Source organism: Coenobita brevimanus, chromosome 75 (assembly GCF_032717465.1).
Source record: "Coenobita brevimanus isolate Jiangsu-jjx chromosome 75, ASM3271746v2, whole genome shotgun sequence".
NCBI classification, from domain to species: domain Eukaryota; kingdom Metazoa; phylum Arthropoda; class Malacostraca; order Decapoda; family Coenobitidae; genus Coenobita; species Coenobita brevimanus.
In genome coordinates this window covers 15,741,182-15,757,025 of record NC_137028.1, presented here as the reverse complement: position 1 = coordinate 15,757,025, position 15,844 = coordinate 15,741,182, and the positions used below count along the sequence as shown (strand labels likewise).

The 15,844-nt window shown below is 38.8% G+C and overlaps 1 protein-coding gene across 2 annotated transcripts in view; it reads left to right on the top strand.

The window, feature by feature from the left end:
- cpx (synaptic transmission protein complexin) overlaps positions 1-15,844 on the top strand; it is a 357,220-nt gene that overhangs the window by 337,671 nt on the left and 3,705 nt on the right. The window contains exons 5-6 of one of the 2 annotated variants that reach the window (XM_080278779.1): positions 1,987-2,040; positions 2,243-2,266. In XM_080278779.1, coding sequence (XP_080134905.1) covers positions 1,987-2,040; positions 2,243-2,266 — 78 coding nt within the window. The remainder of the gene's footprint in view (positions 1-1,986; positions 2,041-2,242; positions 2,267-15,844) is intronic. The other variant, XM_080278780.1, reaches the window with a different exon arrangement.

Sequence of the window (15,844 nt, the reverse complement as noted above, 5' to 3'; positions counted from 1 at the left end):
TGAGGGGGTTAATGAAGACTATATTTAACCCTCCAGCTCCAAAAATACCCTAAAGGCTTAATAAAATCGTCTGAATATAGCAAATAAAAATCGTCCTGGAACTGAAGGGGTTAGCAGCTTCACTACCACAGCGTCTAATAGTTTTCTTCCTGCTATTTCCAGACGATTTCTTTCAGCTCTGGGGAGGCTTTCCGAAACAGCAGGGGGGGTTAGATGTACCCTTGTTTAACCCCCTTTTCACTAAGAGTCTTCCTTTGGCTGAGAAAAATCGTCCGGGAAGCGCAGGCATGAAATGAAAAAAATCGTCATCGGACTGAAAAGTTACGGTTTATTTTAGCTGCCACCAGACGATTATACCAAGCTCACAAAATCTCGAACTAAAGAGGTTAAATCGTAGGCCCCTTCCCTCTTCAAACGATTTATCTATTTATTCATTTATTTATTTATTCATCTTTATCTCTAAGCACGATTTATTTACTTATCCATTTATTTATTTATTCATCTTTATCTCTAAGCACGATTTATTTATTTATTCATTTATTTATTTATTCATATTCATCTCTAAGCACGATTTACGGTATTTATTTATTCATTTATTTATTTATTCATCTTTATCTCTAAGCACGATTTACGGTATTTATTTATTCATTTATTTATTTATTCATCTTTATCTCTAAGCACGATTTACGGTATTTATTTATTCATTTATTTATTTATTCATCTTTATCTCTAAGCAAGATTTATTTACTTATTCATTTATTTATTTATTCATCTTTATCTCTAAGCACGATTTACGGTATTTATTTATTCACTTATTTATTTATTCATCTTTATCTCTAAGCACGATTTATTTACTTATTCATTTATTTATTTATTCATCTTCATCTCTAAGCAGTCATTTTCCTCATCCGGCAATCCATTAGTTCAAATCGACTGTCATATTTTTAAATGGAATGCCTACACATTACTCACTCTCTCTCTCTCTCTCTCTCTCTCTCTCTCTCTCTTTTAATATACTGCTGGCTGTTTCTTGCACATCCATTTCATACTGTTCGCTCATCGTCGACACGCAACTGCACATAACAGGTATTGCTTTAAACACACACACACACACACACACACACACCACAAATCCATACATAACATGAACACAAATAACCTATATACTGGTATGCAATATATCTGTATTATATTTTTATGCCTCTAATCTTACATACACCAGGTCTATTATAAGCTAAGCATTATGTCTAGATTTATGCTTTTGTTAGGCAGATATATTAGACGAAATTTATGTGAGTTCTCTAGCTTAAGGAAACCATTTAATATTGAAATGTGTGAATTACTGCGAAGAAAATGCATATGCAGTGTTTTAGGCAGAGCACTGTTGATCACCTGATACATATATGTGCACGCAGGCTTTCACAAACAAAAAACAAGCATGAACACACACACACACACACACACACACACACACACACACACACACACACACACACAAGGATGCAAATTCACATACATATCCACCTACCCACCAACCCACCCACACACACTACCCTACCCACATCCACCCACACACGCACACGCACGCAGAGGAAACGCGAATGCACTTTGCTGCCCCCTCTACTTCGAAGCTTCTGATGGATTTCCACCAGAGTAAGCCTTGCATGTCTTTATAAATTTATCTTCCCTATTCTACTATTAGACATATTTTCTTTACCATGCATGCTATGACTAACTTTTTCTTTCCTTTAAAAAGCTATAAAGAAAACAGTTGGAAAAACTATATACCAAGTTAAATATCTAATGAAATTATTAAAGAACAACCGTTAATAAATCATGCATTCTTTTTTTTTATGATAATTTATTAAAGACATTTTTGAAAGAAGAATGTAACTGAATAAAAGAGTATGTAAAAAAAATTATATATATTAAAAAAGGAAGTCAGGGACCACACTCACTATATAATCTTCTCTTCCTTCATTACAGAGTTGAAAAACACCATAGAAACACAAATAAATGAAGTGAAACAGCAGATAGAAGGTGAGTTAAGAGCCTTAGCCCTAGGTGGATTACTTTTATTTACTGTAATTTGTCCGATTCTGGGCATAGACTTGATAGCCCGTTCCCTGAGATTGTTGTATATACATATATATATCAGTGTGTCCTGCTAAAATGAATTAAAACAAAAAAATTGATGCATAATGACACGAGAATAATTCTTGTCACTTTCTGTCATTATTAGAGAAAGTGTCTACAGCTACGGATGGTGAGTTGAAAAAAAAAAAAAAAATCACGTATTGTTTGAAAAGCGTAAACTTTGAACACTGACTTACTAAATGTTAAGTAGCACAGCAAGCAGAAGTAATGCTAAAATACTGTATATCTTGGTGTGTAATTCTGTTTATATTCATGTAGCTGCTATCCACGTAATTACATATAGTACGTACAGTACAAAGCCACGTAAGAAACATTATAACCACCAGCTTGAAGTACAGTACAATAATAAGTGAAAATCTAGCTTGATACAAGTAACCCTATTTTAGACCAGCAGCTTTTTTTTTTTTTTTCATTTTTCTTACTTCCTCCAGACGATTTTATAATATTTACCGGTAGGAAAGACTTTTGCAATAAGATGGGTGGGGTCAGGTATAGCCTTCATGAGCCCCTCATGTACGAGATGTCTTTTTTCAGTCAAAAAAAAATGTCTGGAGATGGCAAGGATGAAAAAAAGAAATCACAAGGTTTAGAGCTTTTGCTTGAAGAATTAAGTAAAATACGAAAATAACTAATAGAATTGTGATAATGTAGAAAGTTAAAAATGCTATCAAGTTGTTATGCTCGTTTAGTTAAAAAAAAAAAAAAAAAATAGCAGTCATAACAGTTTAGCAAAAAGAAGAATCACCTGTCGATTAATGGAAGTAGCCCATCCCTATACTGAGACACGATAAACATTATATACAGGTACTGTATACGACACACAGTCTTGAGATCAAAGTAAAATATGAGGTGTTGTCGCGAGCTGTAGTTTATGCTCTTCCCCTACGCCTGGCTGAAGGGAAGTTTATGGCCAGGGTATCACACAGAAGACTTGTTATCCAATATTAAAGTGGCAATTTGGAACCTTGCTTGACTGCACGAGGAACAGCAGAGTGCACGAGAAACAAGAAACAGTGGAGTGCACAGGGAACAGTTCACGATGACACAGTTACTCGTGCAGGCTGGGAGTGCTCCTATACCGGTAACTAAATATAACAGGTGTGAAACCCTGGGCCCGGATCCACAAACAAAGCTTACAATTAACTCAGGGTCGTAGCTCAGACGTTGGTTTGCAGGAACAATTAGAGATATAGGAAGTTTCTGCACTCCCCTTTCCTTGCCCTTCCTGTGAAATCAAACAACAGGGCGTTCTTTGTGTGTTAGTGCATCTGGACTCTGCCCGTATCCGTCCGCACCAGCAAGTTTTTGCTGTGGAAGCACCCTTAGACTCCACTCCAGCCAGGGGTAGAGGGGATGACCGTAGCTGTAGCCGTAACTATCGCGCCTCCCTTAATGACCGGTGAGGCTGTAGAATAGTCAGTTAGTCAGCGGGTGTGACTACTGTGTCCCTGTTACCGGTGGCATTGACCCGCCTCATCCTAAAATGTTGACTGACTGCCGAATGGTGTTAAAACCAACCAACCATTTACACTGATAAACAAACGCCTGACAGCAACCATTTCCTGTCTCAAATCCTAACATTATCAGCCATTTTCAGTGTCACATGCTAACAACTGCAAAAATGTTCAATGCTAAACGCAAATAACATTGTCATTTTTATGATAAATATTGTGGAAATCGTCCACGTTCATTGGTAAACGCCAGATAACAGTTAACTGTATTAAATACCTTAGAAAAGCTACAGTTTTCGATGTTAACCCCCAAAATAGCACCATTACTAGTACTAAGCACCTAGTAGTGCACATTTTCACCTAAATGCTATTTCAACCATTTTCAGTACCAACATACATACAATCTACTTTTTTTACTGTCAAACACAAAGAAAACCCGCTCATTTTCCAATGCTAAGAGCTAACAATTACAACAATTTTCTGTACTAATTGGATACGAAGAGAATCGGACATTTTCAGAGCCAAACGTCTACAAAAGCAACCAGTTTCTGTGCTAAACACACAAAAAATATATAAATAAAATAAAATAAAATACCAAGCGTATACACTAGCAATCAGTTTCAGTGTCAAACGCTAACTCTGTCAGCAATTTTTACTGTCAAATACTAATGACTTCGACCTTTTTGATTGCTAAACGGCTGTTGAAAAAAAAAAAAATAATATTAACAATTTCAGTGATAAATACCTATATGATTTCTGTCAACGTAGTATGGCTGCACCTTTTCATTGTCCAGAAAGTATACGAGTACAACAAGGCTGAGTAACACATGACAGATAAGAAAAATAAAATATGAGAAAAAATATGTAGGTAGATGATTATGCATTGACATTATTATCAGTAGTTTATATTATTATCCACATTATGAATGACCAGCTGTAATTAAGAAGCTCATGCAGCGATTAAGCGCAAAAATATGGAACCCCAAGCGATCAACACGAGAAAATGTGTAACACATTCACTTCATCCATAATAAGCTAACTTGGCCATTGTGGTGAGATCAATATTTATTTATATGTTATCCAGTGCATTTCAAATATCTTTAAAAGTATAATAATAATGATAATATTAACTTCCATCTAATATCAGTGAAACTTCCATCTAATATCAGTGATTTTCTAAGTATTCTGAAATAATCACTTTATATAAAATAAATTGTTACTTCCATGGAGCATGTAGATCACCTAATCTTGTATTGGTTGGCAACTTCATAATCCATTTCCTTCAGTTCACCCCTTAATATCTCCATTTTCTGTAGTGAAAGCTTTTGGGCCACTCGTATATTTGTAGGGTAAACGTAACTAACCTACCATAGTCGCCGCTAGTTGACTCATTTCTTCATAAATCAATCTGCAATTAGCCTAACCATTAGCTTCTCCTCCGAATAGATATTAGATCTTACTGAACAATATGAGGTTAAATATTCTGAGATACACCACCCCATACTGCAATATAAGCCATATAATTAACCCTTATCCCACGTAGAAAATAGCCAGTTCCCTCCTACCCCACTCTTAGGCAGCGTTCTCACCAAATGCTTGCTGGTGCTGCCGGTTGTGGACTTGAGTACTACATTGCTATAACCCACAGAAATAGTGATGTATAACTCCCACCCACACCCGCCCTCGTCAGCAAGCATTCGGGATGGACGTTGCTGGAGTTTGCACACACAAAATCCCCCACTTGCTTCTTATGACTACTTAATGACCCCCTAAATTACTCTAAATGACCCTCTAAATTACTCTTGTTGCTGCTGCTGCCGTAGAACCTGCATTGGCCTGTAGACTGACTAATCAACTATTTACATTTATATATTTCTTTACATATTTCTCCTCTCTTTCACCATCCCCCCCCCCTTTACATACTACCCAGCACAAAAAAAAAAAAAAAAAAAGTATTATTCACAACTTCAGCCCCAGTACGTGATCTTTATTTTATCCTTATTGCTGCTGCCAGACGATTTTATTCAGGTGAGGAGAGACACTAACCACTCGCATGAGATGTCCTTCCGTCTCGACCTGCCTCTCCAATACTGAATAAAATGGCCTCGAGACTGTAAGAATGAAATACAGAAATACGTAGCTGTACTGAAGCGGTGAAAACTGAGAGCAGCAAACTTGTGAACAAGCCCGATTTTCTCACTACCGGGTATTATTATTATTATTATTACTACTACTACTACTACTATTACTACTACTACCACCACCACTACTACTACTACTACTACCACCACTACAACTATTATTATTATTATTATTATTATTATTATTATTATTATTATTTATGATAAAACATATCTACACCTTCAGCATCAATACAGACTAATTAGTAACGTGGCATGCAAACTGGTCACTTATAAAAAGTATATATCATACCTTCCTTTACCTTTGCTTTAAAAAAAAAAAAAAATGTGGGATGCAGGCTAAATACACCTACGACAATAATTACAGGTGTCAAAATATGGCCATCAAAAATTCAGGGCTTGCTCACACTTCCGCGCACTCAGTTTTAATAATACGATTTTTTTTTTTTTATTATTATTATCCGGATGGTGATAATGATGATATTATTATTTTTTTCAGTTTTGCTGCAGTCATCACAAAAAATTATATATTTCTCAAGGATAATTCGTGGGGCGTGAACACGTTTAGAAGTTAATAAATTAATTAATTAATAAAACATCAACTTTTTCTGTCTCATCAAGAGCGTTGGGGCCTGGTCTGGGCTCTCAAGCTCCCTAACACCTCTTCCTTACCGATTTATTTTTGGATACGGGTGGCTAATACCATTCTGCAGGTTACTTTTGTGGAGCAGGGTGATATTAGAATTATATAAGTAACACAGAAGAGGACGGCAAGGTATCATAAACAAAATAAATCTCTTAGGAAGAAGTGTTAAGGAGCTTCCTTAACACACGAGAATACGAGCCTCATTTCTTAGGGTGGGATTCTCGAAAAAAAAAAAAAAAAAAAAAAATCCGTTCTATATATCATTTCTCGACGATTTGCTTTTGCCGGAGACAAAGAATATTATGATAGATTTCGCCTGTTTTCGGCAGAAAGTAGTAGTAGTAGTAGTAGCAGTAGTAGTAGTAGTAGTAGTAGTAGTAATAACAATGACTAGAACACCTTGAAATTGTCCAAGGACAAGTTTCATAATGAAAAACTTCCCACAGCCACTGCATACTAGAAGCGAAGCTATAATGAGACCTTGAGGCCAAGGTCACTAACCTTGTGCATGCCACCTTAGGTCATCACAGTCTATAAGTCCACCAAGTTTGGTGGTTCTAGCTTTAATCCTTCATGGAAAATTAGGCGATATCTAAAATAACTGGCAAAGTCCCAATATTTGACCCCAGCGATTTCAAGAGAATAATCAACCAAATGGAATCATACTCCCTTCCAGCCTGCGTTCGACTTTAGGCTATTTTATATTAATATTTCAGTTTCCTAGCTTAAGCTGTTCTTGAGATTGCGTGGTTGATTCACTTTTCTATGTTCCAGATAATACCCGGAGATCCGGTTGCCGGATTGCCACCATATTTGGCCAAAAGAAGCGGACAACTGTCCGATTAAGTTGACTTACTTTGAAGGCTCTGAGCCGAATAGCCTTTGAAATATCGCAATTTTATAACTAGTAATAATAATAATAATAATAATAATAATAATAATAATAATAATAATAATAATACTGTAGTAATAATAATAATAATAATAATAATAATAATAATAAGATGATGATGATGATGATGATGATGTTGATGATGATGATGATGATAACTATACCTACAAAATCAGGAAACTTTCCACAGGGATCTGGGAAGTTTTAATATTTACAGCAGCAGCAGCTGCTGCAGTAGTAATAGTACCGGTGGTAGTAGTAGTAGTAGTAATAATAATAATAATAAAAATAATAATAATAATAATAATCGCCTAGTATCAGCTTGAACTACACACGGTATGCTACCCAACTAGTGTGCGCAAGAAGGTTAAGTGTCCCCAGTCTTGTGATGACTCAGCACATCTCTAAATAAAATCCACTCCCATTTATTCGCTTACCGTTGTTGCAGCTTCTGTACAATTTTTCTCCTTTCTATTTTTAGGCAATAATAATAATAATTCACAGCCCCTAATCTCCCCTGCACCATAACGCCTTTCTATCATTATTAGTAGTTAGCTAAATTATCAGCTAATCTTCTTATCACCTCATTTCCGCTGACTTTATTTATTACGCCTTTCTTGCTGCCTCCAGACGATTTATGTAAACTTAAGAAAGATCTCTAGTAGTGAAGACATTTTTTACCTTAAGACGTATCTCTAGTATATAATGAAGAAGTTTAAGAAGGCCACGTCATCTTTATCTTCCATCTTTTCCCACTTCTATATGGGGTCGATCCAGCGCCTCTTCCCCAGTAATGGCCAAGTGCTTAATCAGAAATGTGAATACCATTAATCACACTCCACGTCAGTTGAAAGAAGGCCATCTCTAACTACTGTTTCTTAGAGTCTCTCCTGAGCTGAATTAATTTAGTCTGAAGGTTGCAAGAACAGATTAAAAAAAAAAAAAAAACATCGGATTGAACGTGTTATACCCTTTCAATCCGATGACGTGCTTTTTTCTGTTCCATTCATGCTGCCTTCAGACGATACCGTATTATTAAGCATTTGGGAAGGCTTTCAAAATGATGGAGCTTACTGGAGATCGTTCCTAACCCCTTCACTGCCAAAGGTTCACTAAATAAAATCGTTTGGCGGCATCAATGAAGTAATAAAAGAAGTCATCGTGGTGAGGAGGTGAATATAAAACATTAAAATGTTCCTTGAGGACAATGCCAACACGGGTGAGAGATCGCCACGCCAACGCCACAACCACCACCACCACCACAAGCCCTCAATTTCTGGCGGTCATTTGTGTAGCCTATTTGCGAAACCCATGAGGTGCTGAAGAGGAAGCCTTTACCTGGTTAACACCGACATATCCAGGCGGCTCTGATTCCCGGTTATACAAACGTCCTTTTCCTCCTTATCCCACAAAAGGGGGTGGTGGACTGTATTAATAAACGTCCCTCAGCTTCCTATCCCCACAAAAAGAAAGATGGTGGACTGCATGAGTAAAACGTCCTTCAGCTCTCTCCCTACCCACCAAAAAAACAGGGATGGTGGACTGCAAGAAAATTTCAAACTGAAGTTCAATGGGTTCGCGTCATCTTGGTTCTAACTATCGAACCTAGTCTAATACTACCCAGGACAGCGAAGGACAGTTTAATCACCTATGTTTTGAGGGTTAAACTACCTCATTGTAACCCCTCATTTCTCTGGAACGACTACTTATTTACAGTACAGTTACTAGCGATATATTTCATCAGAGTTAACGGATTAATAGCAAACCAAAGAGAGCGCAGCCAAATAGGTAAATGAGAGAGAGAGAGAGAGAGAGAGAGAGAGAGAGAGAGAGAGAGAGAGAGAGAGAGAGAGAGAGAGAGAGAGAGACCTGACCATTTTTTCGACTCCCTCCTTCGTAATCAGATGACAAGATCTTTTCTCTGGAATGGACGCAATTGAGTATTGTTTTCATGCTAAATCCACACCACTAATCTAGTACAGTAACGTTTATTTATGACTATTGGACTACCAGAATTCCCCTCAGCTGAACAAAATCGTCTTGTGGCGGCCTTCGTCAAATATGGTAACTTACTCACTTCTATCTAATGATGTATGTTTAACTTTGCTACCAACAGACGATTTCATTCAACTGATGGGGTTAATGAAGGCTATGTCTATGGTATCTCCTTAATAAAACCTCTCTCAAAAGATTAATAAAATCGTCTGGACGGGGTTAAAGATGGCCATGTCTACAATAACTCCTTAAAACATCCCCAAAAGCTGAATAAAATCGTCTGTTTGTAAATATAACGGTACAAAATACGTCACCCAATCTCAGAGGTTTATGCGTCCAAAGAAGGTGAAAGATGTGGTTCGTCGGGGGAGGGGTAACGCTGTGGTGGTGGTGGTGGTGGTGGTGTGGCGTAGGATCTCGCGTTCGAGGTTCGCTACTTTATATTCATACGTACTGCAAAGGCCATTGGCTATTCTCGTCAGGTTAGGAGGCTCCAGCACTTCTTCGTTACTAACATAATTATGCGTATAACAGGTTAATTCTCTCTCTCTCTCTCTCTCTCTCTCTCTCTCTCTCTGCAAACTATAAGATGTCAAAAAAAAAAAAAAAGCAAAAGAATGCAAGAAAAAGCATTTGCATTAGAAGAGTAGAAGAGAATTTTAACTATAAAATAAAAGATAAATCGCCAAAGAAGAGGTGCATGGGAACCCCCTAATTTGACAATACCATCCTAGATCGTGGCATTTTCATAACTTAAATTAACCTATCATAGTTCTATTACTCTTTTGCACTGACCCAAGAAAATACAGTCGCAATTACACACGATATTATAAAGCAAATCCGACAGCCACTATAAATACTGCACAGTCAAGGACAAAAGTTAGTTTACTGTTCCACTGCGTCTGCATCACACTAAGAGCATATCCATCACTTTCCTCCCTGACGCATCATATCAGTCATTCGTGGCCAGAGACACATTCCAAACCCCTCCCACCGGCCATATTAGTCAGTAAAAGAAAGTGAGAAGCAGAGGAGGTGAAATATTAAGCAACCTTTTGTCCCAGACTGAACTCAAACTCGCTCCTGACAACAGTACGACACAAAAATACCGAAGATTATAAAAAAATTGCACAAAATCTCACGGTACCTCACTATACCATTACACTTCACAACATAGCTAACAATAATAACCATATCCTGGGCCAACAGCTCCAAATTTCCTATACCAGTATGAGAAGAAATAGATATGTGTTCTAGGATACCCCTTGGAGCTAAACAATGCTAAAAAAAAAAAAAAATCACCTTACATTTTTATAACTTAACCAATTCACTCCGACAACGTTTGTTTTTTTCATTTCATTCTTGCCATCTCTAGACGATTACTGTCAAACTCAGGAAAGACGCTTTAAACTGGAGGGGGCTAGAGAAAGTCACACTTAACCCCTTCAGTACAAGACGTCTCCTCTATGCTTCATAAAATCGTCTAGGGGTAGCGTGAATTTAAAAAAAGTATAAAGTACGTCGTCGGAATGAAAGGGCTAATTGCTGTTTCAGTGTGTGTCTAATCATGCTAGTGTGACATGTTAATTAACCACTTCACCCAAGGACGCTCTTTCCATAGTTCATTCTTGCCGCCTCCAGACGATTTTTTTAAATTCAGCTCAATGAGGGATTTTTTTTTTTTTTTTTCAACTGGAGGGGTAAGATAGCTACAGCTTCAACGCCCCCCCCCCTCCATCACCCTGGCCCTCTCCCAAGCTGAATAAAATCGTCCGGCGGCAGCAAGAGTGAAGTTATAAATGACGTCCTCGAGCTGAAGTGGTTAATAAAGGATAAAATAATGACTGTTGTGTCCTTCCCTTTTAAGAGGTCGAGTCATTTTGCCTGATGTGTCCAACTAACTTTGGTAAATGTTAAGCTTAGTTGAATAGCCCTATTTATGGATTTTACACAGACCAAACCTAACATGACCTAACCCAACTGTGACAGCCACTTCGGTCCTAACCTTGGCATCCTTTGGCCCTATTCTCGGCGTCCATGGCTCCCATCCATGTCATTCTTTGGACCTAACCTTGGCGCCTTTAGGTCCTATCTTTTGCACCCTTCAGTCCTAACCTTGGCATCCTTTGGCTTTATCCTGAGCTACATCTGATCCTAACACTGGCATCCAAAACTCCTAACCTTGGCATCCTTTGGCTTTATCCTCAGCAACATTTGATCCTAAAACTGGCATCCATAACTCCTAACCTTGCATCCTTGGCTTTACCCTTAGCAACACTGGATTCTAACCTTAGCATCCTTCTGCCCTAACCATGGCATCCTTGATCACTACTCTTGGCATTCTTCAGTTCTAACCTCGGCAAAGAAGGAAAACCAAAATATGTGGCTTTCATGGTAAGGTCAGGTTTGGCTTGTGTACTAGCCTTGAATGAGGCTGCACAACTACTTAATAATTACCCTAACTTCATCTGTCTAAATGGTATACTGGATACTGATGACAAGCTATGTATACCCTTAGCATATACCCCATGGTGGGTTTATGTCAGTTAACCCCTTCACGTCGATGGCCTTTTATTTGTTTTATTCTCGGTACTTCCTGACGATTATATAAGCTTAGGGGAGACTTTATGAACTGAAGAGGTTAGATATAGCCTATACTAGCTCGCTGAAAACAAGAGGTCTTTCCTAAGTTGTACATAATCCGTCAGTTTATTAACCAGAATAAAAGAAATACTGGGTCGTCGGGGAGAAGAGGTTAAACCAGTGATGTAAATAGCAAGTAGGCCTGAGCACTCGACCCCCTGTATGTGGTGGGTGGCAAAAAGCAGTCTTAGGGCCGTCTTAGTAAAAACTGGGTGCGCCAAGGTGTGGACAGGCCCAGGATTTTTGACGATTATTTCTGAAGCATTGATGACAATGATATAATATGTCTGACCTGTCTGTATCTTTGCTGAATAACACTCTATAATGTGAGATACAGGCTGACCACGTCTAACAATTACAGGTGTTACAGACTAATTACACCTACAATTAGCTACAGGTGTTATAATGGCCGTCAGAGACTAAGGAGGGCTTGTTTACACTTTCGCGCACCCAGTTTCAATGGCACGGTCGTAAGTAATTTCATGTTAACAGCTTGATCTTACAACATTTCCATGATCCAGTGTGGCACCTTTGCACAGCCGGGTATGGTATGGTGTGAGTTAAGTGTGTGCCCAGTAGACTTCAGACCCAGGCCATAGCAACACCACCAAGGGGTCTTAGTGGTGGGCAAGTCTGAATGAATTTACTTGTGTACTCAGTTTAGTCGTGACGGTAAGACACTAACGATTTCCATTTTGTTTTCTCTCCCCCCGTCCCCTCCCCTTCATGAACATATATAGAAAAATTTCACATTCTTAGCGGTGGTAAGTCGCAGAAAGTACTTCATATGTTTTTATTGTCAACTAGCTCCTTCTGCATAAAGCTGGACTGCAAAATAATAATTTCTCATCTGTCAAATTTCCTTCCTAGTCGAAACTCAGTCGAACTTCACTGCACAGTTAGCCTAATGCAGGGCGGGGTGAACCAGTCCCAGCGTTCAGTGATATTTCAAAATGTTCAAGTTCACCAGCCCACTACAGTATCAATGACATTTTCAAAGGTTTGATAGATTTACTATCCCATTGGATTGTTGGTGAAATAAAATAAAAATCAGTCCAAATTTTAAAACATTCAATAGTTCAATCCATATTATAAAACGTTCAATACAGTTTACTATCCAACTACATACATTATGTGTGTGTTAATAAGGTTTAACGAGGTCAGCATCCTTCTACAGTATCAGTAAAATTTTTAAGCCATTTCAATAAAGTACCGTAGCTATCTATGAAATTCGTTAACATTCAATATAGCCTAGTTCATCACTTCACTGTAGTAAAATTTCAGAATGTTTAACAAAATTCAACATTCCCCTCAAGAAACTGAAAATTTTTGTCACCTGCGCTTCCACCAGTCACCCCTAAAATTGACTCAGTACAGATACCTAGCCTGCCGCCCTGCATTTATGTGAACGTTTTTACCTTCAGATGCCAATGTTCAGATGCATCACCAGTTCTAAGCTGTCGTGTTTTGACCTCTAATTGTCCTAATCAAGAGAGACTGAGTATCCAATGTGCTAACTATCTCTCTCTCCCTCCCTCTCTCTCTCTCTCTCTCTCTCTCTCTCACTCATTCGGCCGTATCCTCGTTGGCATGGGGGACTTCGTTGCATCGTTTCCTTAGCGATTTATTTTGCACATTACTCCTGAATATCCTCTGTATGTTATAAATGATTATTGTATTGATATTTAAAAAAATATAAATAGCATACATGATTATATAAACCCCTTCCATACGGTGATTTTTTTTTTTTTTCATTCTTGCTGCCAACCTACGAATTTCTTTGGCTCTGTGGGGACTTTCTGAAGTGAAATAATTTAATGGCAATTGTTTTTAACCATCTACTGCAAGAGGTTTCCCCAGACAAATAAATTCGTCTGAAGGGCACAGGAATTGAGAGTTTAATACATCGTTGGAGTTCAGGGGTTAAGGAGTAACTGGCAAAATTTACTCGATATGGAGGTGTCATACGAGGTCACCCATGCTCATCAGGAACACAGGTCACTCTCCCTCCACAAACTAACTGGTGCTCTCTCGTAGTGTGTTCATTGTGGACTCTATATATCTATCTATATATATATAAACGCGTGTGGCACTACTCTTCTCCTCACCCGCTCCAGTTTGACGTGCCCGTATTTTTATTATGCGCATTATCTCTCTCTATCTCTCATTTAGGTTCGACCTGTTTTATGTTCCTCGCTGTACTGTTACTAGACGTGCTATCCGTGTTTCTGTCCCGTATCAGTGTACCTCTCTCTCTCTCTCTCTCTCTCTCTCTCTCTGTTTCCCTTACCCACACCTCTTTTCCCGCCTCTCTCATGCCTCTTTTCACCCCTCTCACACCTCTCCCCTCTCTCTCTACTCCTTTTCTCCTGATCTCCCACTCACACACAGGGCATGGTTTTCCTCAACGTTTTCCTCTAGATGTTCAAACACTGTCAATGTGAATACACATCCAATTCACGTTTGGTTTCAACCCCTTCAACCCAACAACTCATTTCGCAGTTTACCCTTGCTATTATCAGACGATTTTGGGACCGCCTAGAAGAGTGTCCTGAACTGCTTAAAATCGTCTGTTAGAGGCAAGACGAAATATAAAAAGGCTTGAAGAGGTTAACCACATTTCAGCACACTTTATTAATTATTCTAAACTACTTATGACATACTTTACTAGCCAGCACCTTTTTGAAGTTCCAGTATTTATATAATTATCTAATCCCTCTCTCTCTCTCTCTCTTTCTCTCTCTGTTCAACCTGTTCAGTCCGAGGGTGCTTTTTTTCACCTTATACTTGCTAACACCGGACGATTTTCATCAGCTTATACCCTTCCCTGACCCCTCTCACTGCAAAAAGTCCCTCCAGTTGGCTGAATAAAAATCGTCTGAAGTAAGCAAGCATATACCACCAAAAGACGTCCTCGGTCTGAACAGGCGTATAATTTCACCTTGTATATGCAATGATCCTGGACAAAGTATGGCGACCTCAGATTTCGGTGCAAAAAATATATATAATACACATATAAAAACGGCATAATATAAATGAAGCCCTGTATAACGTTCTCTCTCTCTCTCTCTCTCTCTAACACACAGTGAAGACCTAAGCTACCGGTATCTACTTTTCCCCATTTCTCACCTTTACTCCTCTCTTACCTCCTCCTCTTCTTCATCTCTGACACCCTCTACTTTTTCGTCTCTACTTCCCTCCTCTTCTTTCTCTCTAGCCTCCACTTCCTTCTCTCTCTCACCAGCAATGCTATTTTTCCTTTCTAATTTTCATTCTCTTTTTCCTCCTACCTCTCTCCTCCCCTTCTTCCTCACCTCATTTTCTCCTTCCTCCCTAGTTTCCTTCTCCTTTCGTGCCTCTCTCTCTCTTTTGCCTTCGCGAACGACTCATTGTGCTCGTCAGTGTGCGTGTGTGTATGTGCGTGTACGTATGTATGTGTACTCTCGGTGTAGTCGCCTCAGCTCTCTTCCTACCCATCTTCCTCTTCCTCTTCCCCTTCCCATCTCAATTTCCCTTCCTGTCTTCCTTACCACATATCCTCTACTCTTCCTTTACCTTTCTATTTTCCTCTCCATCCTCCTTTCCGTATTCTTCTTCCCCTTTTCCCCTTCTAACCTGCTTCCCCTTTCACCCCTCTTCCTGTCGCTCCTCCTCTTTCTATGTGTAATGGTCTAAGTTTACCTACCCTCCTCTTCCTCTTAGGTCACTTCCTAGCCTCCACTTTCCCCTCCTCTCCCCTTATCCTCCTCCTTTCTTACTTTCCTTCACTCCTTTCCCTTCTCATTTGCCATTCCTATTACTTCTTCCTCTTCGTTTTCCTCTTCCTCTCATCTTCCTCAACTCTCTCTACCCCTGCCTCTTCCTCCTCTCTTCCTTTCCTCCCCTCACGTTCCCCTATCATTATTCACTCCTATTGCTA